General features: G+C 46.0%; 1 protein-coding gene across 1 annotated transcript in view; it reads right to left on the bottom strand.

The window, feature by feature from the left end:
• Positions 1–25228, bottom strand: part of MYO5C (myosin VC) — an 89988-nt gene that overhangs the window by 14248 nt on the left and 50512 nt on the right. The window contains exons 20-33 of the mRNA XM_081831862.1: positions 25002–25148; positions 23392–23556; positions 22055–22148; positions 19114–19177; positions 16451–16625; positions 14458–14551; positions 14095–14158; positions 13929–14009; positions 12885–13065; positions 10279–10372; positions 9769–9832; positions 8579–8747; positions 4534–4621; positions 1512–1666 (exon numbers count right to left, since the gene is read on the bottom strand). Of these exons, the coding sequence (XP_081687988.1) occupies positions 1512–1666; positions 4534–4621; positions 8579–8747; positions 9769–9832; positions 10279–10372; positions 12885–13065; positions 13929–14009; positions 14095–14158; positions 14458–14551; positions 16451–16625; positions 19114–19177; positions 22055–22148; positions 23392–23556; positions 25002–25148 (1635 nt within the window). The remainder of the gene's footprint in view (positions 1–1511; positions 1667–4533; positions 4622–8578; positions 8748–9768; positions 9833–10278; positions 10373–12884; positions 13066–13928; positions 14010–14094; positions 14159–14457; positions 14552–16450; positions 16626–19113; positions 19178–22054; positions 22149–23391; positions 23557–25001; positions 25149–25228) is intronic.

A 25228-nucleotide genomic window follows, 5' to 3' on the forward strand; every position in this document is an offset into this window, starting at 1 on the left:
TCTTTGAGGGATTCAGTCTGGCTCTTCCTAGCAAAAATGTACAGGTCCCACCTGTTCCTCTTACTTCTCATTTGCAAAGTACTTTCTCTTTTTTAAAAGGCTGAAATCTAGGGGCGCCTGGGTGGCTCAGTCGTTAAGCGTCTGCCTTCGGCTCAGGTCATGATCCCAGGGTCCTGGGATTGAGCCCGGCATCGGGCTCCCTGCTCAGCGGGGAGCCTGCTTCTCCCTCGCCCTCTGCCTGCCGCTCCCCCTGCTTGTGCTCGCGCTCTCTCTCTCTCTCTCAAATAAATAAATAAAATCTTAAAAAAAAATAAAGGGCTGAAATTTAGACAGAATTTGTACTTCTCCTTGGCATGGAGACCCTGGATTTCAGACCTCTGATGTGAGGGAGGAACCCCATGTCCATGCACCTGACTCCGGCCTCTTATGATGAGGATGGGATATGATCTCAGTGATCTCATGTACCTGCCTTGAATCAGGAAAATAGACACACAATAGTTCTGCAGAGGAGGCCTTGCCAGCCTTGAGGAGAAGCGGGGGGGGGGGAGGGTAAAGGGAAGAGAGAGACTTTATAGAACAAACTAAGGTAAGCAAACAAAGACCTCCCCCATGGCTGCATTAAGACAGGGGAATGGGGCGCCTGGGTGGCTCAGTTGGTTAAGCAACTGCCTTCGGCTCAGGTCATGATCCTGGAGTCCCGGGATGGAGTCCCGCATCGGGCTCCCTGCTCGGCGAGGAGCCTGCTTCTCCCTCTGACCCTAACCCCTCTCATGTGCTCTCTCTCATTCTCGCTCTCTCAAATAAATAAATAAATCTTTAAAAAAAAAAAAAAAAAGACGGGAATGAAGAGACCCCACAGCTGTGCACCCATGAGGGTAGAAAGGAAAGGGTACAGGTGCTCATGTGTGGGGCTGGGGAGTCACTTAGAAGAAGAGGAAGTTAGGCTGCACATCAGTTTTCTGCTTTAAGGTCCTGAGAGCAGCTTTTCTCCCTCCCACTTGAAAACCATGTGATTTTCATGGTGAAGACAGTCTGGTGAGATTAGTTCTGAGACCACCAACCCTTGAGTGTGTATGCTGGAACATTCCTGTAACTGAGGTGTGGCTGGGAAGCCCCCATCACGTTCCCTGCAAAGAGAATTCTCAGCAGAAGTCAGATGGAACAAGGAGCCAGAGTCACTTCCACCATAGCTCCTGTGCTAAGACGCAACAATGAGAGGCTGTGTCTTCTATCTGGATCCTATGATTAGACTTTGCAAGGGGTTAGGGCAGCGCTTCTTAACTGAGGGCAATTCTGGCTCCCTGGGGATGTTTGGCAACATCTGGAGATGTTTTTATTGTCATGACTAGAGGCTGTTACTGGTTTCTAGAGGGTAGAAGTCAAGGATGCCACTTAACATCCTACAGTGCACAGCCCCCCACAACAACCAATTATCTGGTCTCCAGTAGGGAGGTTGAGAAAGTCTGGGCTAGGTGAAGCAGCAGTGGAGGAAGAGAAGCAACGGCCCCCACCCAGGACGGCAGCAGTGAGTGACAGAGCAAACATTCAGAGTTCCAGGTCTCACTACCAAGAATGAGGTTTTGGATGAGCTTATCCTCATCTTCTGTCTTGTATTCCAGCATTCCAAGGTACTCCTTGGGTCCTGAGGATGAGTGCGCATCATTGCCTGTAGGCAGAGGCAAATAATCAGCTAAATTCACAGAAGCAACTTCCACAGGTTTTATAACAAGACTGCTCTGTCTCTCTCCCCCCCCCATTCTGGCTGGCTGGCACATGAACGCTTGTGGCTTTCAGATAAATGGAAACTTGATTAATCCTGAAGAACTCCTCTGGTAGTGATTCGTATCTGCAAGTCTATCAATGAGTATCGCTACTGCTGAAAAGGTGGAGTTATCCTTGAAGGGATCCTCGTGAGAGCCAGCATGAATCCATCACCGTGCGGATAAGAAAGCAAACCAAGATATTGCTTCTGTCTTCAAGATGCTGATGCCACAGTCAAGAAAACAAGATTTGTGGAACAGTTGGTGAGCAAAGTACCAAACTGCATGATCCCAAGGGGGCTGTATTAGCTTCCTATGTGCTGTAACAACTTACCACAAATTTAGTGGCTTAAAACACCACAGGTTTTCCCAGAAGACTGAAATGGACCTCACATGTAGGACTGAAATCAGAGTGTCAGCAGAGCTGAGTTCTGGAAGCTCTAGGGGAGAATCCGTTTCTTGCCTTTTTCAGCTTCTGGAGGCTGCCCACACCCCCCGGCTTGTGGCCACATCACCCTGACCTTGGCATCCGTCACCACGTCCCTCCCTCTCTCTCTCTCTCTCTGCTTCCATTGCCACATTACCTTCTTTCACTCTGGCATTCCTCTGCCACCTTCTTATAAGGTCTCTTGTGATTGTACTGGGTCCACCTAGATAACCCAGGGTAATACACCCATCGCAAGATCCTTAATTTAATCACACTGGCAAAATCCCCTTTGCCGTGTAAGTAACATAGTCACGGGTTCTGGGGATTGGGATGTGGACATCTTTGGGTGGGCCAGAGTCTGCCCTCTGGTCGCCAAAGATTCATGTCCATTCTGAGAGGAGACGTGATGACAGAAACAGAGGTTAGAGAGTCAGAAAGATTTTGAAGATGCTATGCTATTGAATTTGAAGATGGAGGAAGAGACCCATAAGCCAAGAAATGTGGGTGGCCTCTAGAAGCTGGAAAGGCAGGGGAAAAGATTCTCCCCTAAAGCCTCAAGAAGGAACATAGCCCTGCTGACATATTGATTTTAACTCTGTGGAAACCATTTTGGACTTCTGGTCTCCAAAACCTTAAGATAATAAATTTGTGATGTGTTAAGCCACTAATTTTATGCTGATTTGTTATAGCAGCCATAGAAAAGTAATACAGGGGCCATAAGAATTCACACAGAAGTGGCTGGAACTTTAACAAATGAAGGAGGCAGCACAGCAGTTGAGCCAAGAAGGGCGAGGAGGGTCTGGTGGGTGAAAAAGGTGGTGCAGGTGACAAGTTAACAGAACTTTCTTATTACTGTATGAGAAGTTCTCCTGCTAATATACCAGCTCTGTTCCCTTGGAGACTAATAAAGGTAGAATGTCAACTCTCTTACTATGCAATACTGTTTATGGTAAGAATGGCGTCTGATTGGTGCCCTGCATCTGGACCTGGAAGAACAAGAAAGGAAGCAGAAATATCTGATAAGGACATTATACTTTGGGTGTTCTTGAGTGTGGTGACTTGTATCTGGGCATGTTCCTTGCAGGGACTCTGGAAGCAAATGGCACCTAGGAGCGTTCAGAAGAGGTTGGCTTCCTGCCAAGAGTCATGTGGCTGAGCCTGGAAGCAGATGCTGCAGCCCAGTAAGCTCTCAGGTGACTGAGTCCCTGCTGACGACGTGAAGGCACTCAGAGCCGGAGGCCCATAGCTAAGTTGCTCCTGCATTCTTGACTCTCAGAAACTCTCTGTTGCTACATGTGTGTCATCTAAAGTTGCTAAATTTGGGGATAGTTTGTTATATGACAATAGATAATTAATATAGGAAGGGAAGCTGATGTACTCCACTTTAGCCATGTGGAGTTGGAGGAGTTGGTAGAAAGGCAAAGGAGGTAGTCTTGGAGGTGAAGAGGGACCGGCCGGGACTCAGGAACAGAAGTGAGGAGTAGGAGGTGGATTTTGGAAATCCTTGTGTTGAGACGGTAGTTCATTCATTCTTTCCAACAACGGGGACACAATGGGGGCTTGGGAAGGGCAGACGTGGTCCCTGCCCTCATGGGACAGACTGACATTTATCATTAATGACTGAAGGAGAAAAATCCTCATGTTGGTGGTAGGCATTTGGAGACTGAGGTGAGAGTGGGATAAAGAACAATAAAGGAGCTCTTCAAAGAAACGAATACAGAAAAAGGAACAGACAGTTGGAGATACAGCCTTAGTGATCCAGGTTGGGAGGGAGAGGAAGCAATACAGAACAAGAATCAAGAGCGAGGAAGAGAGAAGTCAGAAAAGTTCAGCAACTCAGAAGCAGACGTGGGAAAGAAAAGCACAGGGTCCTTTTCACAGGAGCTCACAAGGGCATTCAAAGTGTGAAGTTCAGTCCATGTTCAGGACTCCTGTCTAGCTTCTTTGTTCTCTACTTCTTTCTTCTAACAGAAATGGAGATACTGATCCTATGTAACTGGGAGAGGAAGAGAATTTCAAAGCAGTTACATTGGAAACTTGTTCACAGTTTCATTTTTACAGGGGAGAGTCAATAGCAGAAGAGGTTAAAAGTATTCATTACAGGGTGTCCCTTACAATTACATGAGTGCATCTGGAATTATCTGAGAGCTGATGAGCTATCATCTGGTCCAAAGGATCTTTCCATTAGCCCATCACTGAGCCCCAACCTGCTCCCCCGCCCCCTGCCCCAGTTGAGAATCATTCCTTTGAGTTTCAAAGACTCTGGATCACATCAGGAAACAAACAATGCGTGTTGACCTTAGCTGACAGTTCAAAAGGTAGGAAAGGGAGTGTTATTTTTCCTACCCTTTTCAATTGTCTTGGTTAGAGTCTTGACTTGATCTTGTAGCTTTTTAATCACTCTGTCCTTCATGTCTAACTCTTCTTCAAGATCCTACAGAAATCAAGAGAAACAAAGACATTAGCTTAGAGGCATCTTTTTTTTTTTTAAAGATTTTATTTATTTATTTGAGAGAGAGAATGAGATAGAGAGAGCATGAGAGGGGGGAGGCTTAGAGGGAGAAGCAGGCTCCCTGCCGAGCAGGGAGCCCGATGCGGGACTCGATCCAGGGACTCCAGGATCATGACCTGAGCCGAAGGCAGTCGCTCGACCAACTGAGCCACCCAGGCGCCCAGCATACTTGACTTTTTTTTTTTTTTTAAAGATTTTATTTATTTATTTGAGAGAGAGAGAATGAGATAGAGAGAGCATGAGAGGGGGGAGGGTCAGAGGGAGAAGCAGACTCCCCGCCGAGCAAGGAGCCCGATGCGGGACTCGATCCCGGGGCTCCAGGATCATGACCTGAGCCGAAGGCAGTCGCCCAACCAACTGAGCCACCCAGGCGCCCAGCTTAGAGGCATCTTTATCTATGCTTTGGTAACAGCTTCATTAAGCTGTAATTCACATTCCATGCAATTCCCTTTGAAGTACACATCCAGTGGTTTTCTAGAGTCTGCTATACAACCATCATCACCATCATCTAATTCTGGAACATTTTTGTCACACCAGAAAGAGACCTGTAACTTGTTCCCCTAGTCCCTTCCAGTCCTTGGTAATCACTAATCTACTTTCTGATTCCTTATTATTTGCCTCTTCTGGACGCTAAACATAATTGGAATCCATACAATATGTGGCCTTTTGTGTCTGGCTTCTTTCACTTAGCATAATGTGTTCAAGGTTCATCAGTTTCAAGTATGTATCAGCACTTCATTCCTTTTTGTGGCTGAATAATATCCTATTGTATCGATATGCCGTATTTATCTTGATCTATTTTTCCCTTAATGAAATAACGCCCATTATAGAGAACTGAAAAAAACAAATGTGTGAAAACAGTTTCTCTGGATAGCAGAAGCTGGAGGCAGAGAAACTTCCGAGATTTGGGTCCTGGCTTTGTGTTTCCTTCCTCATAAGGGGGTGGCCTTGCCCATGCAGGACTTGGCTCAAGAACCAGCAGAGTCCTGGATGCCTATAAATATTTCTTAGAAAAGGCAGGGTGTTTAGGTTCTTCCTGAATTCTGAGGACTTTGCCTCAAAAAGGATTCAGGCTTCGCAGATCCAGCAGTGCCCACCAGGCCCATAGCCCTGGGCCCTCCGGGGACTCTCAGCACCAAGGGAAACTGTGCTCTTTCCATGCTGCGGTCACGTAGGTCTCCCCGGCTATGGTTCTGGGTCTCTGGCTAAACATGTTAGGAACTTTATCTGGCCTTACAAGTGGGAGTGTGGGTACAGTTTCCTCCCTCCTGTCTCAGTCCATCCTAAGATACGTCTAATAATAACAGTCACCAGTCGAGGAGAACCGGGAGGAAACCACTGTTCACATTTTGATTTATTTCATTCCTTTCTTTTTTCCTAATATGGCACATACACATTCTATAGAATTGGGGTCATACTGCAGATAAAGTTTTAAATTCTGTATTTTTCTCTCATTATATTGAAGACACTTTCCTATGTCATTGATAATATATGCGAACTGTCATTTTAATACCTAAGTCATGATACACAACAATTTATTCTATCCACTATTGTTGGACATGCATTTTTTTTGCTACAATTAGTAACACTATGATGGACACTCTGAACAAAAATCTTTGTTCACATATCTAATTACTCAGGATAGTAAGATATTAAAAATTGCATGACTGAATAAAAGAGAAGGTGATTCCAAGGGTTCAGGATATTTGCCTCCAAATCACCCCCAAGAAAGTTGACGCCAATTTGACCTTTCTATTCCTGGAAACCATGTGTGACAGTGCCCACTGTAAGGTGTTTTCAGCAGCACCATAAGATCTCTATTACTTGAGGGGCAACAATAACATCTAGTTTTAATTTTGAATTTCTTTGATCAATAGTGAGATGATCACTAAAAGTCCCCCCCCCTTTTTTTTTTAAAGATTTTATTTATTTATTTGATAGAGAGAGACACACAGAGAGAGGGAACACAGCAGGGGGAGCGGGAGAGGGAGAAGCAGGCTCCCCGCCGAGCAGGGAGCCTGATGTGGGGCTTGATCCCAGGACCCCGGGATCATGACCTGAGCCAAAGACAGATGCTTAACGACTAAGTCACCCAGGCACCCCCCCCCTCTTTTAATAAGGATTTTTCTTTTACTCAAAAATCATGTAGTGGGTCAAATAGTGTCTCCTCAAAAATTCATGTCTACTTAGAACCCCAGAATGTGACCTTATTTAGAAACAGTCTTTACAGTTGCCATTAAACTAAGGATCAGTATGAGATCATACTGGATTAGGGTGGGTCCTAAATCCAGTGAGATTCTCCTTCCAATAGAAAAGGACACAGAGAGATACAGCCCATATGAAGACACAGGCAGAAGTAGGAGGTACGCTGCCACAAACCAAGGAATGCTGGGAGCCACCAGCAGCAGGAAGAAGCAAGGCAGGATTGTCCCCTAGAGATTTTGGAGGAGTGGAGCCCTGCTGTCACCTTGAATTTGGACTTCTGGCCTTCACAACTGTGAGAGAACAAATTTGTGGTGTTTTAAGCCACCCAATTTGTGGTAATCTATTATGGTAGCTCTAGGAAACTAATACGGTGAAGTCTCATTTGTGGGCAAAATCCCCCCCCCAATATATAGAAATTATAATCTTTTGTTATAATCCCTGCGTGGGAACAGAGCCACACACACACAGAGGGGCTCCTGAGGAGGGGCACTGAGTGGGACTTCACCGCACCCTCCTCTGGTGCTGGAGCATCAGAAGCAAACTCATACAAATCCCACACAGCTCAGGGACTGACAAAACCTAGAGCTGCGCGCTCACGGTGAGGGAGTGAACGTTCACGTGGGGCAAGATGCGCAACATGCACGACCCACCCACTGCCCTCTCCTTTACCACGGGCTCCGGCTGAGGCCCCGGGGACGCACACACAGGCATCCGTGCGGAAGGCAGGACCACCGCTCACAAAAGCTCAGCAGTTGCTTATCCAGTGTGACCTAAGGAGGCTATTCTCTGAGAAAGTTGTATCCCCCTCAGAAAAAGATGGTCATCATCTAGGTGCCCCTGACTGGAATTTGTTACTTGCTATCAAATGGTAAGCTCTTTGGATTCCTTTGGATATAATTACTCGTCAAAGTTAAATGCTGATCCTGCAGAATATGATTTTATCCTATCGTGGTTTTCCTGTGAGATAAGAAATGGGGGGCCCTGACAACAGGGTGCAGGGCCTGTGGGCCTGTCCAGGCTGCCGACTCCTGCCCTGGTGAGCCCTTCCCTGGTCATAGTCTTGGAGGCTGCCAGCCCAGGAAGGGGCCTGAGCATGTCTGACTCCAAGAAAGTGCCCCATCTGCCACTATGGTGCTTCCCAGTCCTGTGGGTTTCACACATTAGTCAAATTTCCAAAGAACTGCTGGGAACTGACTTAGAGTTGCCTAAATTCATTTTGGCCACAGCACTTACAATTTGATGAAGATTTAACAATTTAAAACATCTGCCATCTACCATCGTGATCATTTCATAGAGGAACATTTTGACCTGAAAAATTGTAGGAAGGGCATACCCCCAAAGCAAGCATGGGCCTTTAATGGGAAAAGGCTTGCTGTAGACCAGAACATCGTCATCTCAGGTGGCTGCTATCCATGGGACAGCGCTCATCTCTCCTCTTGTCATCCCTTTACTTTATGGGACACTTCCTTGGTGTGGCCCATGAAAGTCCCCAAGACTCCCCGGCAGAAGGCTGCAACCTCAGAGACCACCTGTCTGCTGAGATAAGGACACAGATTGCTCTGACGGAAGCACCTTTTGGTCTGGAGTCATTCGTCATATGCTTTAGGTGGCATGTCCCCCCTTTCGGTGACATCTGCACATAGTCATTTATCAACAAGTTGGAAAACTTCTCACCCTGCTTTCCGTAGTTAGACGAGATGCTTCCTGCCGGAAAGTACTCTTGACTTCACTTTCAGTTTCAAATTGTTTCTTCAAGTGCTCACTGGCCTCCTGCATTTCTTGAATCTTACTGATCAGCTTCTCTTTCTCTTTGGTGTATATTTCATTATGGGCCTCTATGGTCCTGAGAAAAAAATAAAGGAAATTTTGGCATCAGTTTGACCGTCTTGGAGAAGTCACTCATTGTCATAGCAAACAATGATTATTTCCAAAGACAGAAAAATACTTTGACCAATTTATGTGTAAAGTGAATAGTACCTCAAAAGAAATGTCCTTGAAGTGGGGGTGGAGGGTGGGGGTGAAGATCAGGGCTGGCTGGGTATAAAATTGCCCACGACTGCCCCAGTTTCCTTAGCCTGATAAGAGATTCTTGCTTCCACTCTGCCAAAGGATGTTGACCGCTCCTCCGGGACATTCACACCCACTCACACCCTTATGACCAAAAGCCCAATGATTATCTCCTTTGTGAACGGCCTGGGGACCAGACTCTCAAAAAGCCAGGGATCAGAGAGAAGAGAAGTAGTAGCCCATCAAAAGAGATCCAAGACTGTGTCTTACCACTTTCCTACTATTTGGGGCCCTCATTTCATCCCCATCCTACCAATAAAGTCACATGACTAAAAATGCTCTCTAGGACATAGGGTGTCCATGTATGGCTCTGAAAATTAAGTATGTCAATGAGCTGGTGGCAAAACATTTTCCTTGCAAGGCTCTGCCACAGCACCAGGCCCTCTGCTGGTCAAGATGCAAATCTGGGGGGATTATCAGCGAAGATTCTCTGTCACATGGATTTCAAGCCTTACCCTAAATGGTCTGCTCTGAGAAAATCTGTTCTCTCACACACAATCTTATTTCAGCAGTTTTTTGAATCCATGTTCTAAGGGTATAAAAGGTGAAAAATATGTCCGCTCCCTGGAACAAGCAATGTTTTGATTCTTGTATGTTCTCCCAGGGGTGTGTGGGGAGGGGGGGGAGGAGGTGTGTACATACATGTTTCTTTCCTTCACATTTGAATGGTAATATATCATATACCTTAATTAGCACCTTGCTTTTTTGGCTTAACATATCTTGGTATCTCCCACAATCTTAGAAAGGAAAAGCATTACATGAGCATGAACTTGAAGAACATACACATTAACACTTACTTTCTTTGTGTTCCTTCCTCTTCTTGATTGCGGTTCAACTGATTAGATAATTCTTCCAGTTTTCCTGTAGTGAGAAGAACTGTCTTTACTTTGGGGTCCATATCGCATTTTGATTTGCATTTGGTCATGCTTTGAAACAGTCCTAAACTGTTTCCTGCTTGAGATTAGGTTTTGTTTGGTCTGAACAATATTTAAAAATTTTCAAAGCCATTATTCCAAAATTGTGATATTTCACATAAAAATCTGGATTTCTGGCTTTTCTTGAAAGATAGGAATATCAAGCAACACTGGGGTCAATATTCCCACTTGGCAACAACCAACGGAGCTTGGAGGCCCCTGCACCTCTAAATGCCATGCACCTTACTGTCCCCTCCACACAGCCCACTTATGTCACCTGGCTGGGCCCCTGGAGAACCAGAGTTTGAGATCCCTGGGTACAATGACTTCTCTGTTATTTCCTGGACACGGGAATCCATTTTCTAGAAGCAGTTTCATGACAGTTTCAGTTACCTTTCATGCTTTCCGTTTGTTCATTCAGGCGGATTTCCAGATCTTGCTTCTGCTTCTCCAGTTCTGAAATCTGCTGTTTAAAGTCTGGGATCATCTTTAGAGAAGAATTAGAAATATTTGAATACAAAACACTTTTGTCTATGAACTTCAAAATCTCAGAGCTACTCAGAAGCAAACTAGACTGTCTGGGTGTTTAGCCCCAGGGAGCGTACGTCTGGTATTGCTGTGTAGGAGAGCCAGTCAAGGCATTAGGCTGGTTTGGCATTACGGTTTTTTACCTCCAGATCTACAGAGTCACAAGCAATACCAGCACGTTTGGAGGGAGTGGCTCTCACACAGCCACAACCATGGTATCACCAGGATCTCCTGGGGGAGAAGGAAGTCACTGTCTGGGAGGCCGTGTGGGAGCTCTGCTGAGGTTAGCCAGCCTCTTCGGCCCAGGCCCAGAGACGCCATCTCCTCATCTAGGTACACGAAAATCATCTCAAAGAGGTGCCCCCGTGCCCTGTGAATTCCAGGCGGTGCACGGCTCTGTAAGTGGAGTTCTGGAATGATCCAGTATGTTTCACAGTCCTCTGTCCTTGTCTGTCTGCATCTTTCTTTCCTTTTCCCCTTCCCCTTCCTCCCTTCCTTCTTTCTTTCCTTCTTTTCTTTCTTTCTTTCTCTTTCTTTCTTCCTTCCTTCCTTTCTTTTTCTTTCTTTCTTTCTTTGTCAGAGAGAGAGCACAAGCAGAAGGAGTGGCAGGCAGAGGGAGAAGCAGACTCCCCACTGAGCAGGGAGCCCGATGCAGGACTCGATCCCCGGACCCCAGGATCATGACCTGAGCCGAAGGCAGATGCATAACCAACTGAGCCACTCAGGCATCCCTGTCTGCATATTTCTTTAAATGTCACTCCCCTCCACCCTCAGTCAGGTAAATAGGTTTTCTCTCATCCAAGTGTGTAAAAACAGCTGTGCCTCTGAAGTGCACACGAAGAATATGTGTTTGTGCATTTGGATGCATGTTCTGCATTGTTCCTCAGTAAAGTTTCATCCAAAGAATAAACAAAGACATGAAGGTCCTTAACCACTGCTCCACACGTTTGCTGTGCCCAGGGTCACATCTCCTCACCTGTGACACAGCCCGGAGATTTCCTAATACTCTCAGGTTAGGCAGAGGAGAAGGAAATGGTAAGAAAGCTGAGGGGGGTGGGGCGCCTGGGTGGCTCAGATGGTTAAGCGTCTGCCTTCGGCTCAGGTCATGATCCCAGGGTCCTGGGATCGAGTCCCACATCGGGCTCCCGGCTCAGCGGGGAGCCTGCTTCTCCCTCTGACCCTCTCCCCTCTCATGCTGTTTCTCTCTCGCTTGCTCTCTAAAAAATAAATAAAATCTTTAAAAAAAAAAAAAAAGAAAGCTGAGAAGGGGTAGCCAGTGAGATGGGTTCTTAGGAAAGCATGGTATCCTGGAAGGCGGCAGAACAAATAGCAGGGAGGAAGAGGGAGTGATTAACGTTACCAAATGTGGCTGAGAGATAAGATGGGGGTGAAAAGGAGCACTTTGGGCTCAGCCGTGTGTAGACAGTGCTGGTCAGTGGTTGGGGCCTATGAAAGAAGGGCGTGGCTGTGGGGGAATTGGGAGGTGAGTGCAGAAATCTGTTAGGTAGCCACTGAGAAGCCTGGCCAGCTCCCCCAGAGAAATGGGGTGGTGGCTACAGGTGATTTGGGGTTAAGAAAGGGATGTTCTTTTTTTTAAAAAAATATTTATTTATTTGATAGAGAGACAGATAGTGACAGAGAGAGCACAAGCAGGGAGGAGAGGGAGAAGCAGGCTTCCCGCTGAGCAGGGAGCCCGATGCGGGGCTTGATCCCAGGACCCCAGGATCATGACCTGAGCTGAAGGCAGACGCTTAACGACTGAGCCACCCAGGCACCCCAGAAAGGGATGTTCTTTCAGTCAGGAGATTCCTCCAGCATTTCTCCAGGGCTGAGGCTTGAGTTAGAAGAAAGGATGAGACAAACTCTAGGCGGGGGAGAACCAGCATCACGGAAGAGAGAAGTCCTTGAGAAAATGAGATGAGGGGCGCCTGGGTGGCTCAGTTGGTTAAGCGACTGCCTTCGGCTCAGGTCATGATCCTGGAGTCCCGGGATCGAGTCCCGCATCGGGCTCCCTGCTCAGCGGGGAGTCTGCTTCTCCCTCTGACCCTCCCCCCTCTCATGTGCTCTCTCTCTATCTCATTCTCTCTCAAATAAATGAATAAAATCTTTAAAAAGGAAAAAAAAAATGAGATGAGAAGCACAGAGGGACAGACCTGAACACATACCCCACTCCAGAGTCATCCTTCTACCTTAGCGTTTTTGGTCACTTTCCAAGGGGTTAGAGCTAGACTTAAAAACACATGTGCACATCACAGAATTTGGACCCATCTTACGGTAAATAAACCCACTTTCAAATCAAAGTGCTCTCCAGCCTAGGGTAATTTTATAGTTTATCTTCTGACCCAGTTATTTCACTCCAGAAAATATAATTCTGATCCATCGTTTACTGCCAAGAAACTGAATTTTATTCCACTAACAAATGACATCTCTAGAATAATGGCCACCCCAGGGCCCCACGGCTAAGATCATACCATGTTTTCTGATGTTAGCCTGGTGACTTCATGACGGATACTTTCATTGATGTCAGTCTCCTCTCTAAATAATTTCTGCAGGTGGTTGATTTCTTCACTTAGATGCACCACTTTAAAGTTCAAAGCTTCGATCTCCTTTTCATAGCAGTCCTTCTGGGACTGGAAATGGCTCTCCAAAATGCTGTCAGAGGAGAGGCCAAGAAATGAACCACATGGTCTTTGTTCTGCTGTGCTGCTGACCGTGAGCGTGCACATGCCCAGCAGTTACGAAAATTCCCAATGAGAACCATGCTAAGGACACAAAGTTTACATAGATACACATAGCGACAGGCTATGGAATTTGGTACATAGAATTATAAAATCCTTCTGGCCAGTTAGGGAGCATTACATGGCATTAATATGCAGTTAACGGTAAAAAATTTTAGACATTATTAAAATCACACATTAAGAGTTTAAGAATATGTTCTGTATGCAACAGTAGTAAATATACATTCATTATGCATCTGTTAAACTCAGAGAATGTACAACACCAATAGTGAACCCCGAAGTCAACTATTGATTCTGGATGATAATGACAGATAAACGTAGGTTCATCAATTTTAACAAATGTACTACTCGATGGGGATAGCAATACTGGTTGTGTGGGGTGAGGGCAGCGAAATCTCTTAGAAATCTCTGTGCTTTACGCTAAATTTTGCCGTGGACCTGAAATTGTTCTAAAAGATAAAGTTTGTAAGTAAAAGATTACAGCAAACTCCTTAAATCTAAACATAGTTATATCTCTATAGTAACACTGGCTACTTATTTCACATAATCAGTTTTCCCTGTACAGATTACAGGTCTTATGACTCAGAAGTTTATCCTATAAAAAGATTGTTTTTCATTATCAAGCTCATTACTTAATTCTTGAAATATTTCCAGCAATTATTAGATCATCCCACTATAAGGAATTTCCTTTGTGTCAAATCTGTGGAAGATAAACTTCTGACTTTCCAATATTTATTATCTCTGAAAATCAAAAAGAACTCTGGGGGAATTTCTCACTGTGTTGCTTTCTTTAGTCCTTCATAAGCAAACCAAAGTTCTCCATCCTCATTTAAATGTTCCAAATCTTCCAACGAGAGCCTGGAAAATAAGGGGAGTAAGAAAATCCATCATCTCACCCACGTGTTACATGTTTCTAAAGGTTTGGTAATGCGAAAATGATTACCTGCTTCTAACATCTTCAATGTCATAGCTTTCAAGAAGTTGTTTGGTGATCTCGGACATCTTTTCTGAGGGGAAAATGCAGAGCTGGTATAAATGACATTTCTGCATGACTTCTCTTCTCGCATTCCTTTTTTTGGTCCCACTTTTCTAGATTTCACAGAGTGTCCAGCTAACCATACCATCAGCTAACCTACCAGCTATTCAACCAATCAGCTAACCAACCTACCAGCTATGAAGTCAACCAGCATGTCCAACCAACCAGCAAACTAACCAGGCTCATACCAAAGGATACATTTCCTTAGCAGTGACGCCCGTGATAAACTCAGTCTGCACCCATGGGCTCAGTGACTGGTATTTTTCTTACCTCTCATTTCCCGTTTCTGTGACTGCACGTGTTTCTCCATGTCTATCTTCTGTGTCTGAAGAAGCTCTATCTCCTTTTCAAACTCAGAGATTGTCTGTATCACAGCAATGACCGTACCGGGTGAAGAAAAAGTAGCTGTTACAGCTTATGCCAGACAAAGAGAATACTATTACAGTATTGTGTATCTACCCAAGACTTCCTCACCCAGTTAGGATCTTGTTAAATCATCACTGCCCACACAGTGTGGCCCTGAAGCATGTTTAACTGCTCAAAATATTGTTAACTTATTCTCAGACACAGTTGCTTATAACAATAGAATTAGTTTCCTTACTGCATAAAGGGAAAATAGCTCCTTACTACAAGGTTGAGCTGGCCTGGGGAGGAAGGGGGCTCAAAAGAAGTAAAATCTAAGGGGCTGAATTCTCTTTCACTGTATGATGAACTCTTGGATGCAGGGATGTGGGCAAGCCACCACCATCATAATTGCGGGTTTGGGCTCCCAGCAGGTGTAAACGTGCCACAGCGGCTGAGCCAGGGGTACCCAGGAGGCTGGGAGTTGGCCGTGGGGGTGCAACCAGGGTGCACTGAGGGGAAGAGGCGGTATTCTGCCTTTATTACCTCGAGAGGGCAGCCTGAATAAGGCTCACAGGTGTGAGGTTCTGTAGCTCTGGGAGATCTGCAGCAGGAAATAACCTCTCTGTGATCTTTTCTCAGTTAGTCTAAGTGTTTAAGGGCTATAGCTCCAGTTTCTTCAGAGGGTGAAGAGGGAGATCCAACTGACATTTACCGATCACTTTACATACACGACCTCATCCTTATAATAGGCCACACGGTGATGGAGTAATAATTTATAGATGAGAAAGCGGGGGCTACAGGAGGTGAAATGGCATGCTCAGGGCCACACAGGAGGGCTGATGGGGCCCCAGGACTGTCCAATCCAAAAGCCCTGCTCTTGGTAACGTTTCAGCAAATGTTCCAAGTCATAGATGTATTTACTTACAGACTGATTGTTTATTTTCTGTGAAAATCAGATGAATCTTAATATACCACATCAGAGGGTTTGGACCAAGCTTTAGCTACCAAAGAGGAAGCGAGTGACAAATAGTGGGACCTCACTCCAAGAGCAGCCATATGATGTCCCAAGATGCAGACTAGTCAGAGGATACAACTTCCATGGATTGATGTGAGCCTCGTGTGACTCTGAAGAGTGAAGCAGTCAGAGCAATACGTGGTCCTCCCTGATCCCACAGTCCAAACTCCTCCTTTTCAACAATAGGAAACTGGGGCCCAGAGAATGTGGGCAGCTCTCCTGTGAAGTCAAGAGGTGACCCAGATGGGATTCCTAAAGTTCTTCTAAGCCATGCGTGGCTATTCCACGACCGTTACAGAGAACATTTGCATAATCTTAACAATATTCTACTAACATGCATTTCATTTACTTAGTGGGAGCTTAAAAGCTTTCCAAACTTACACCAAAATGTTTTGCATTGAAGAACATAGGGACACTCAGGTTTGTGTTTTCTGATAGGGAAGGAATTCAGCTAAGCCTCGGTTGTCCAAGCATGGATCATTGCTTTTGTGAATTTTCTGATAACTATTTAAAATAAAAGATTCTGATAATAAGGTAATTTAATTTTAACACAGATATTTATAGAAATATAACAACATGATGGAATGTATAAGAAGGGTTTAGATAAATTTATCATTTAATTTGAAAATGTTCTCTAGGTCAGCATATTTGAATAACATATAATTTTGAAAGAGTTGGAAAGCTGACTTTTAAAAAATGAAAACCAACTATTGGTGAGTCAAAGGCAACTTGGGGGTTCATCCTTAGAAAAACTGGAGAAATCAGGGTTGTTTTGACTTTAGCCTTTATACAGATGCTCTTAGCTATCTGATCCCATGGGAGTGTGAAACTGCCCCCTCCATGCAACTCAAATAACGTAGCCCAAGAGCTCATCTGCAAGTGAGAAGCACCTTCTACCTTCACCTGTTTTCTCAGTTGGGCCACCTCCCCCTTTAAGCCATCAGAGATGACGCGTTCTTCCTCTAGTTGGTGCTGCAGGTGCATTTTCTCATCCCTGAGAACTTGAAGGTCTTCTTTCAAAGACCAGATCTGCTTCTCATAGTCTTGTGTTTTCAGTTCAAAACTTTTTGCAAGAAGTCTAGACGCAAAAGAAAAGAAATAATTAATTCAGGATTTCTCTAAAGTCCTTACCATGAATTAGAACAATACATCATTTTGAAAATAGTAAGAAGAGACTCAGAAAGGAGACAAGTTAATTAGGATCCACTGTGACAGTTGCAATAGACAATGGCCTTATTTGTAGCTGCCAGTTTCCTGTCCCCTTAGGTTAGGGAAACTTCTTATACCTTCTGATCTGAGAAATGCGGCTCTGCTATGGCCACACAGAGGAAACACAGGATAGGGAGGCTGAACTCAAAGACTCAGCGGTGGTTGCGATACTCCATTCCTGAAGCCACCCTAGTTCTGTGGGCTTCCCTGGGGTCTCTTAGAGGGGCCCCTTCCCTCCGAAAAGACCTTGGCCCATTCTGCCAAGTCTTGGCCCCTGCCAAATTCCACGGATCCTAGAAGGGTTTGGCTAGGTCCTAAATAAGTTAATATAGCCATTTAACATGACAGAGGGGCCAGCCCTTCAAATATTCTACAATAAACTGCAGCAAATCCAGGTGCCCCAAAGTCCATGGAAACCCAATTCCTTGTGAGACAGTTGCTCAATTAAATATGGGATGACTGACCAAGAAAATAACCAGAGAGAGATACGACCCAGACCAGCCCACCCCGGAGGGGCCAGCCAGAACAGAAGCAGTCCCAGGGGCTCCAGGAGTTTATTAAATCATCGCTCTACTTGCTAGGCTCTCATCTCCATTCATTTTATGACTGGCTTCGTAGCACAAAGGGAGAACGCCCAGGAAGAGAGTCACATTCCCAGTAGGTTTGTGTTTCATTTCCTTTTATAGATATTAACAAACTTCTTAACTTTGTTTTCAGGTGTTTCAAAAAACCACAGTGCTCCTAAGAAGGCAGTAAAACACCTTCAAAGAAGCAAACTGCAGCCAGCAGTCTATGCTGAAAGAATCGCAGACTTGTACCTACACTGGTCGGGAGTCACCCACAGGCTGTGGGCATCTGGACACTCCTCAAGGGTTGTGACAGGGGCTAAAACGTCCCCGGTCAGCTGACCAGGGACCAGACCAAGCTACAAGTGAGTGCTGATGAGGACTGCAAAGAACTTAAAGGGCCCTGGCCTCAGCCTGCCTCTCCAAACCCCTTCTTGAAGTGATTGCTCCCAAGTGGCCCTAGTACACAGTGAGAGGCCAAGAACTGATCCCCTCTCCTAGAGTTGAGAGTTCATTGAAAAATAAAATTTTCTTTTTCTTTTAAAAAAAATTTTAAAAAGATTTTATTTATTTTCTGACAGAGAGAAAGACAGCGAGAGAGGGAACACAAGCAAGGGGAGAGGAGGAGGGAGAAGTAGGCTTCCTGCCGAGCAGGGAGCCCAATGCGGGGCTCGATCCCAGGACCCTGGGATCATGACCTGAGCTAAAGGCAGACACTGAACGACTGAGCCACCCAGGTGCCCTGAAAAATAAAATTTTCAAGGTGAAGAACCCAATCTCCCTATTTTAAAACTCACATGGGGCGCCTGGGTGGCTCAGTCGTTCAGCGTCGGCCTTTGACTCAGGTCATGATCTCAGGGTCCTGGGATCGAGCCCCACATCTGGCTCCCTGCTCAGCAGGGAGCCTTCTCCCTCTCCCTCTGCTGCTCCCCCTGCTTATGTTCTCTAACTCACTCTTGCTCTCAAATAAATAAATAAAATGGTTTAAAAAAATAATAATAATAAAAATAAAACTCACATAGGATCGTGAAACACATATCTGTAACTCCTGGAGCTCTTCAGTGACATGCCCGCCACTAACGTTTTGGCATCCTGTTCCTTACTAAGACTCAGGCTCTTCTGCCAATGAGGTGGGGAAGTTGTATATCCTACCACCCCAGCTCTGAGCCTTCCAGCCCCCAGCAGAAACATGCCAAGAATATTTTGTCTCTCCCCAACACCCTGCCATGCATCCCTCCTTTGAGATCTAAAACCTTTGAGTTGACTCTATAAGAGAAGGGAGTGTAGACTGCAGTCTTTACAGATTAGCAAAGCGTTTGGCACTGAGACAGGAAAGGTGGGGCTGGTAGAGTACAAGATCATGGGGACCTGCCTTAACTATTGTGAGGTGGGTTCCATCCCTTATTGCCCCCTAGAGTCAAGTTAACAGACACAACAGACATGGGAGGGAGGCAGGCTTATTTCCTAGGCGATAGTTTTACTTCTTGGACCTGATGGAAGCTGAAAGGGATGGCAGTGTCTGAACTTCTGTCTTAGCAATGAAGGGAAAGCGAGAAATTCCTGGGGGCCCACTGCCCAGAGCTGCAGGACCTGTGCTGGGCCTGAAAGGTGCACCCTGGGGGACTCGGCTCTCACACATCTGAATCTCTTGCTTCCTACAAATATTCATCCCTCCCCCCTACCCCCCCGCTTTCCTGTATCTGTGGCCTGCTATCTGCAAGCTGAGAAGCAAAATATAAAACAGGAGAGAGAGAAGGAAGCCATAGCTTTAAGGCAAACTAGATTTCGTACATTCTCTGTTGTTGTTCTTTTTGCACATCATCAAAGAGCTGCTTGGTGAGGTCGTCCATTTTTTCTGTGAAGAGAGAATGCTCTTTGAAATATGTCTGCAAACCAACGCCTTGATGGTTTCATGTCATGTGTAAGAAAGCGCGGCTGTGAGAACAATCATGAGTAGGACTTAAGATGGGAGGGTAACTGTCACTTTTATAATTTAGAAATTAGAAATACAGACAAGAAGGGGAAATAATAATTCTCACAAATTGGTCATGCTGGAAATGTGTGAATAGTTTCATTTATAGTACTTTTTTTTTGGTCTGAGTATTATTTGTTTAAAAAGGCATATTGGCAGGGGCGCCTGGGTGGCTCAGTTGGTTGGACGACTGCCTTCGGCTCAGGTCACGATCCTGGAGTCCCTGGATCGAGTCCCGCATCGGGCTCCCTGCTCGGCGGGGAGTCTGCTTCTCCCTCTGACCCTCCCGACCCTCCCCCCTCTCATGCTCTCTCTCTCAAATAAATAAATAAAATCTTTAAAAAATAAAAATAAAAAATAAAAAGGCATATTGGCTTTGAGATAGTATATATTACTATTAAAAGTACACAGAAACCCTTTGGGAAGAAAAACCGTCAGTTCATGATGGGGTTTCAGTCTTGGTACTGTCGATGCTTCAGACTGGAAAATCCTTATTTGTGGAGAGGGGCCCATCCCGTGCAGTGTAGGATGCCGAGCGGCAGCTCTGGCCTCTAGCCACTGGAAGCCAGGAGCTCCTCTGCTCCAGCTGCGACCACCCAGACTCTCTCTGACGAGCCCACACGTCCCCTGACGGGGAGAGGGGAACCAAAGTGGTTCTCTCGTCTGAGAACCACTCATTCATGATAACCAAGGAAATAATAGAGTGTCTGTCTTCATCTGGGGAACAGGAAGTCTGACAAAGCTGCTGTTGGCATCTCAGTACGAGAGTCTCTAACAATAAAGCGTAGGTTGAGGCGACATTGGACAGCCGGGCAATGATCCCTGCGGTTCTGGTCATTCCGAAGCCGTGACAGCCCCAGGTTCCCAACATGTCCACACACAACAGGTGCCCTTGAAAGTGGGGGTAACCCATCAGAGTCTGACATCTCTATCTGTACTTCATTGACACCCCATCCTTGACTTCTACCTCATTTCTGAATCCTGCCCCAGAGGGGAGCCCAGGGAGAAGGTGATGAAAGCTACCCTAAATTACTTGATTAAAAAAAAAAAAAAAAAAACCAACAATATTCAAATGAGGTATCAAATGTCCCTGAATCAAAATGACTGCCTCAGAATGTCATGAGTCAGTCAGAAAATACTAGAAAAATGTTTAAGCTTTAATTTAGAAGTCAGTGTATTTGATATAATTTCAATTTTCAATTCACTCACAGAATTGGCTTCAGTTCTGGTGCTTACTAAATCCTAGGCCATTTGCCAAAGGGCAAAAGACGTGCCCAAATGTGACTTTCCCGTCCTGGGAGCAATGGGATGGCGTCCATGTTGGAATCTCAAAAAGGGGAAATGTGTGATAACATCCCCTAGTCACAGGTCCCAGGGTAAGCGAAGGCTGGTGCTTTTCACCAAACATTATTTGCCATGTGTAGAGAGACCCATAGGAGAAGCAGTTCATGAACACTGGGTTTGAAAGTTTTCAGGCACTTTTTAGGAGGAAATATAAAATTATGGACCCAAATATGTCAGTGCTGTCAAATATGTAATTGTAAGGACACACTTACAGGAATTTAAATGTTCTTGTGGGGAAAAAACCCACTTAAAATTAGAAGAAAGAACAAGTACACCCAGGAGCAGTATATTGTAATAAAAAAGGTAGAGGTGGGCAAGCCCTGCCTTAATTCAGGTCTGACATTTACTCAGGTTTACTCTGACCTCGTGAGCTCATGGGCGCCCACACCATCGGTCCTCAGAGACTGGGTGGAGGATGCGCATTATCTGTAGCAGGAGGTCACTCCCATGCTTGCCATCCTCTGAACGAACGGCCTTTTCTGCTCTGCCGGCCGGGACTCGGGATGTTTATTTCTTCCTACTGACATGTCTTTCTCCCATGCTCTGACCCAAACCCCCAGGGCCCCTGTGCTCCTCTGGATCCCAGGGTATCCACTCCCTGCTGGGCCTCCGGTGTGTGCTAGATCCCCAGGCCTGAACTCCCATGCCCTTGCTGCCTCGTCAGAGCTTGTAGGAAAGAGCCCTGGACAGGACAGATGATCAGGTGTGGACATTTAAACCATCTGGTCAGGAACCGTCAGGTTCCCGTTCCTACTGGGACTGAGCAAGTGCTTGCAATTAGCACCTGAGTCGGACAGAGCTAGGCTAAGGGTGGCTGCTCACACGCCGGAATGAAAGTGGTACCACTGGATCCAAGGGTCTGCATCCGGCAGCCCGGGGTGCTATGGCTCAAGGGCTCAGCAGGGACTGCACTCAGAGCCAGGGCAGGAGCAGAGGAGGGGGTACCACTTACACCAAGTCATGGACAGATCTGAAATTTGACTACAGATCCTTGGCCGCAGCAACATTACTCCAGCCTTACCCTGCCTGTGCATCAGGATCACCACAAAGTTTTTTAAAAATATAGATGTCTGAACCACCCTGGCTGTACCATACACAGACACCATCTCCTGATGCAAGAGCTCCAGGCCAATGGCCCAACCATCTGTATTTAGCCAACGGCCCAGGCAGTTCTGAGACAGGGATTGCTGTGCCGCCTAACAAAAGATGGCAATAAAACGGAAGAGTCTGCAGGGTAACGTTACCACAAGTTAAATACAGTTGTTCCCTGCGAGGCAAGAAACGTTCTCATCTCACTGGGAATACATCGAAGATTCCTGATTCTGCCTAAAATTCGGTTCACACCCAGTAGTTATTTCTCGAATGCCTGGACAGGTGAGCACATGAAAGCACGCATCGGGCCGCCTTGGGCTCTACCTTTCAGCTCTTCAGTCTTCTCTTGGAGCTGTAGTTCTATTTGCTCTTTTTGTATTTCCAGTTCTGAATTATGCTTCTGAAGCTTTGCCAATTTCTAGTGAAAGGAAGAAAAAAAGCTTTTTAAAAACCTCACTTGAAGTTTTGTCAATACAGCCTTTCTTGGTGAAAGGCTGCATTTTTATCCATCCATCCATCCATCCATCCATCCTTGCACCTATGCATCCATGCATCTATCTGTCTCAGCTCCTTTCCGTGGCTAACAGCCAGCGCCGGCCCACTGCAAGATGCTGCATTCCATCTCATGCACAAGGGCTCCATGTGACTTCAGGCAGACACTGGTTCTCAGCCTGGCCCGGCAATGGCCGAAGTCAAGGAGAAACAACTAAATCCAAGGTCTCCTCGTAGCCAAGGAAATGCCTCTGTCCTTTTCTGGAAGCTTCTCAATAGCCAAGGTATTTATATATTTATATGATATAAATAATTTATGATATAAAGTGGATCCATCAGGATGCATGTGATCAGGACAGAAGCTCTATTATTTTAGCTTCTCCTAGTAAAGTATCTGCTGAGCTGGCAGCTGGGGCCACTTGGTGCTGAGGGTTGGTGGCCAGCAGTGCCTGCAACACGGAGGGTGCCCTGGGGCTCCAGGCTGCCACAAACCTGGGCGCTCTAGGACTTTGGAAAGTACAGGAGAAGAGAGGGTAATAAATACTACCTCTTCAGAAAACTGCAGCTCACACCTGTGCAGGGCTCTGTGGTAGGCACTTGGCTGAATGATTTCATCTGACAATCTTATTCTCACAACGACTCTGTCAGTCCCTTTTTGTTATTCCTATCTTACATCAGAGAAGGTAAGGGACTTGCCAAGGTTGCCCAACCAGACGGCAGCAAAGACGAGATTTGAGCTGGGGACATCTGATCTCTGCCTACTGCTCATTTTACTACACCATGGAGACGAAAACCTGCCCCAAGCTTTGCATTGCTGTTCTGGGGAAGATGCTTCAGGGCACACACCAGAAGGACAAGTGACCGGGGACCAAGATCATCCTGGAAGAGAGGAAAGCATCTAGCCAGGGCTCCTTCTCTTTAAAAGGGCTTTCATCAGTTCATAATGGTTGAAAAAAAGAGGAAACCTTATGTTGTACGTCTTGAAGCATGAGCCTCCTCCTCTTCCCCCAGATTCTAGGCCTCTGACCTCCCCTCCCCTGAAAGGTAGGCTTCCTTTTTTGATAGAAGCCAACAGCAAAAATTGATCTGTTCTGCAGAAATCTGCTTTGTGGGAAAATGCTGTGCCGTGACCTCTCGCATGGATTTCCGTAATCACAACCAGCACAGACCTCTTCCATGGCAGCCTTGTATTTCCTCCCCTTCTCCTCATAATTTTGCCTGTGGGCAGCTGCTCTGTCCAGCTCGGATTCCAGTTTCTGAATCTTCTCCATGTCACTGGCCCGAAGAGCAGCCAGGCTGGTCAGCTTCTCCACCAGCCCATGGTTCTCTTTGTTCTAGAGGAAAAAACAGCAGATGTTTAGGGGTTTATCCAAAATAAAGAAGCTGTTCCATTTGCCTCTCACAACCTTTGACATGGCATCTAAATCTATCAGAGCTTTATCTACAATGATCCCACTTATCATTACGATGGCATGTATGAGCATCTTCATCCCAGTGCAAATAGCAAGGCAGATCTGGTCAGACAAACTTCCTGAGCTGATGGCTCTTTTAGTGTGGGACCAGCCCAATCTTGGAGCTCCAAGACAACCCTAGTACTATGGGATATACTGTGTCCCCTGCTGCCCCCCAAATTCACATGCTACAGTCCTAATGCTCAACACTTCAGATAATGACTATATTTAGAGATAGGGTCTTTAAAGACAAAATTAAGGTAAAATGAGGTGATATTGGCAGGTCCTAATCCAGGATGACTGGTGTCCTGGATTAGGACACAGACACTGAGGGAAGACGGTGTGAAGAAACAGGGAGGAGACTGCCATCTGCAAGTCAAGAAGAGACAACTCAGTAGAAACCAGCTCTGCCAACCCTGATCTTGGCCTTCTAGCCTCCAGAAGTGCGACAAAAGAAATGGCTGTTGTGTAGGCCACGTAGGCTGTGACCGTTTGTTACGGCAGCCCTAACAAAGGAATATATCTCGCATGGAGCCCCGGCAGCGTCGGGACTCCCAGGGGCCCCGCTCCCAGCTGTCACGGCAGCTCATTGGTGCTGATCTGCACAAGCCACATAACATGAGGCCTGCCGCACAAGAGCACAAAGAGGAGAAGCTGCATCAAAACCTCAAGGGTTTTTTTGCACATTCATCCTTTCACTAAGGACTCCTATGGCATCGTTCATGGCTAAGTTTCAAGTTTACCCTAGGAGAAGCTCGGTGTTATTTGGGACAGGCCCAGGAGTGAGTTTTATAGATCTGGATACTGCGTATGCCACAGCCCTTCCCCACTGGCTAAGAGCATGTGAATTTTGTTTCCTACCAGTGGAAATGGTATGAGGAGTCTCCCCAAAATAGGCAGGGCTGCAGTTAGACCATATAGACCTCTGGGCAAATTAGAAAGGAGTAACTCCTCTGAGCCAACACAGTCCTGAGGGAGCACGGCTTGGCATGCCGACATCTTTGTGCAGGTGAGAAAAAGGCACCCCTGCCTCAAGGCCACCCAGCTTTGTACCAGGACACATGGGTTGGCAAAAGCAAAGCCAACCTGGATTTCAGCCCCACTTGCACTCTTGGGCAGCTGTCCTTGTGCAGTGTACAACCTACACAACCGCACGGAGCAGACTTTTACAGTGTACTTCTGTTTTCCAGATCGGGTGGTCCACATAAACTATTTGAACCTCCTAACACATGGGCATAAATCTTAACAGCGTTAGCTAAGGAATCGGCCCAGGACAAAATAAATCGGTTAGGAAAAGTACATATGAAAGATACATTATGCACACCTACCTGATCGTCTAGCTTTTTCTGCAAACGCTGGACCCTGTAAGTAAGCTGAATGTTCAGCACGAATCGCCGGATACTCTGGAATCTACGTCTGGCCAGCCACGCCCGTGCATATTTCTGAAGGATCACAGCCTTGTGTTCCTCCAGCATCTTTAAAACAAGATTTTATGAAACGCAGGTTGGCTCTCTACTGTTTCTCTCATCAACTCCTCCAACATTGAGAGACGCAA

This window comes from Leptonychotes weddellii, chromosome 9 (assembly GCF_054177405.1).
Source record: "Leptonychotes weddellii isolate Sample4059 chromosome 9, ASM5417740v2, whole genome shotgun sequence".
NCBI classification, from domain to species: Eukaryota; Metazoa; Chordata; class Mammalia; order Carnivora; family Phocidae; genus Leptonychotes; species Leptonychotes weddellii.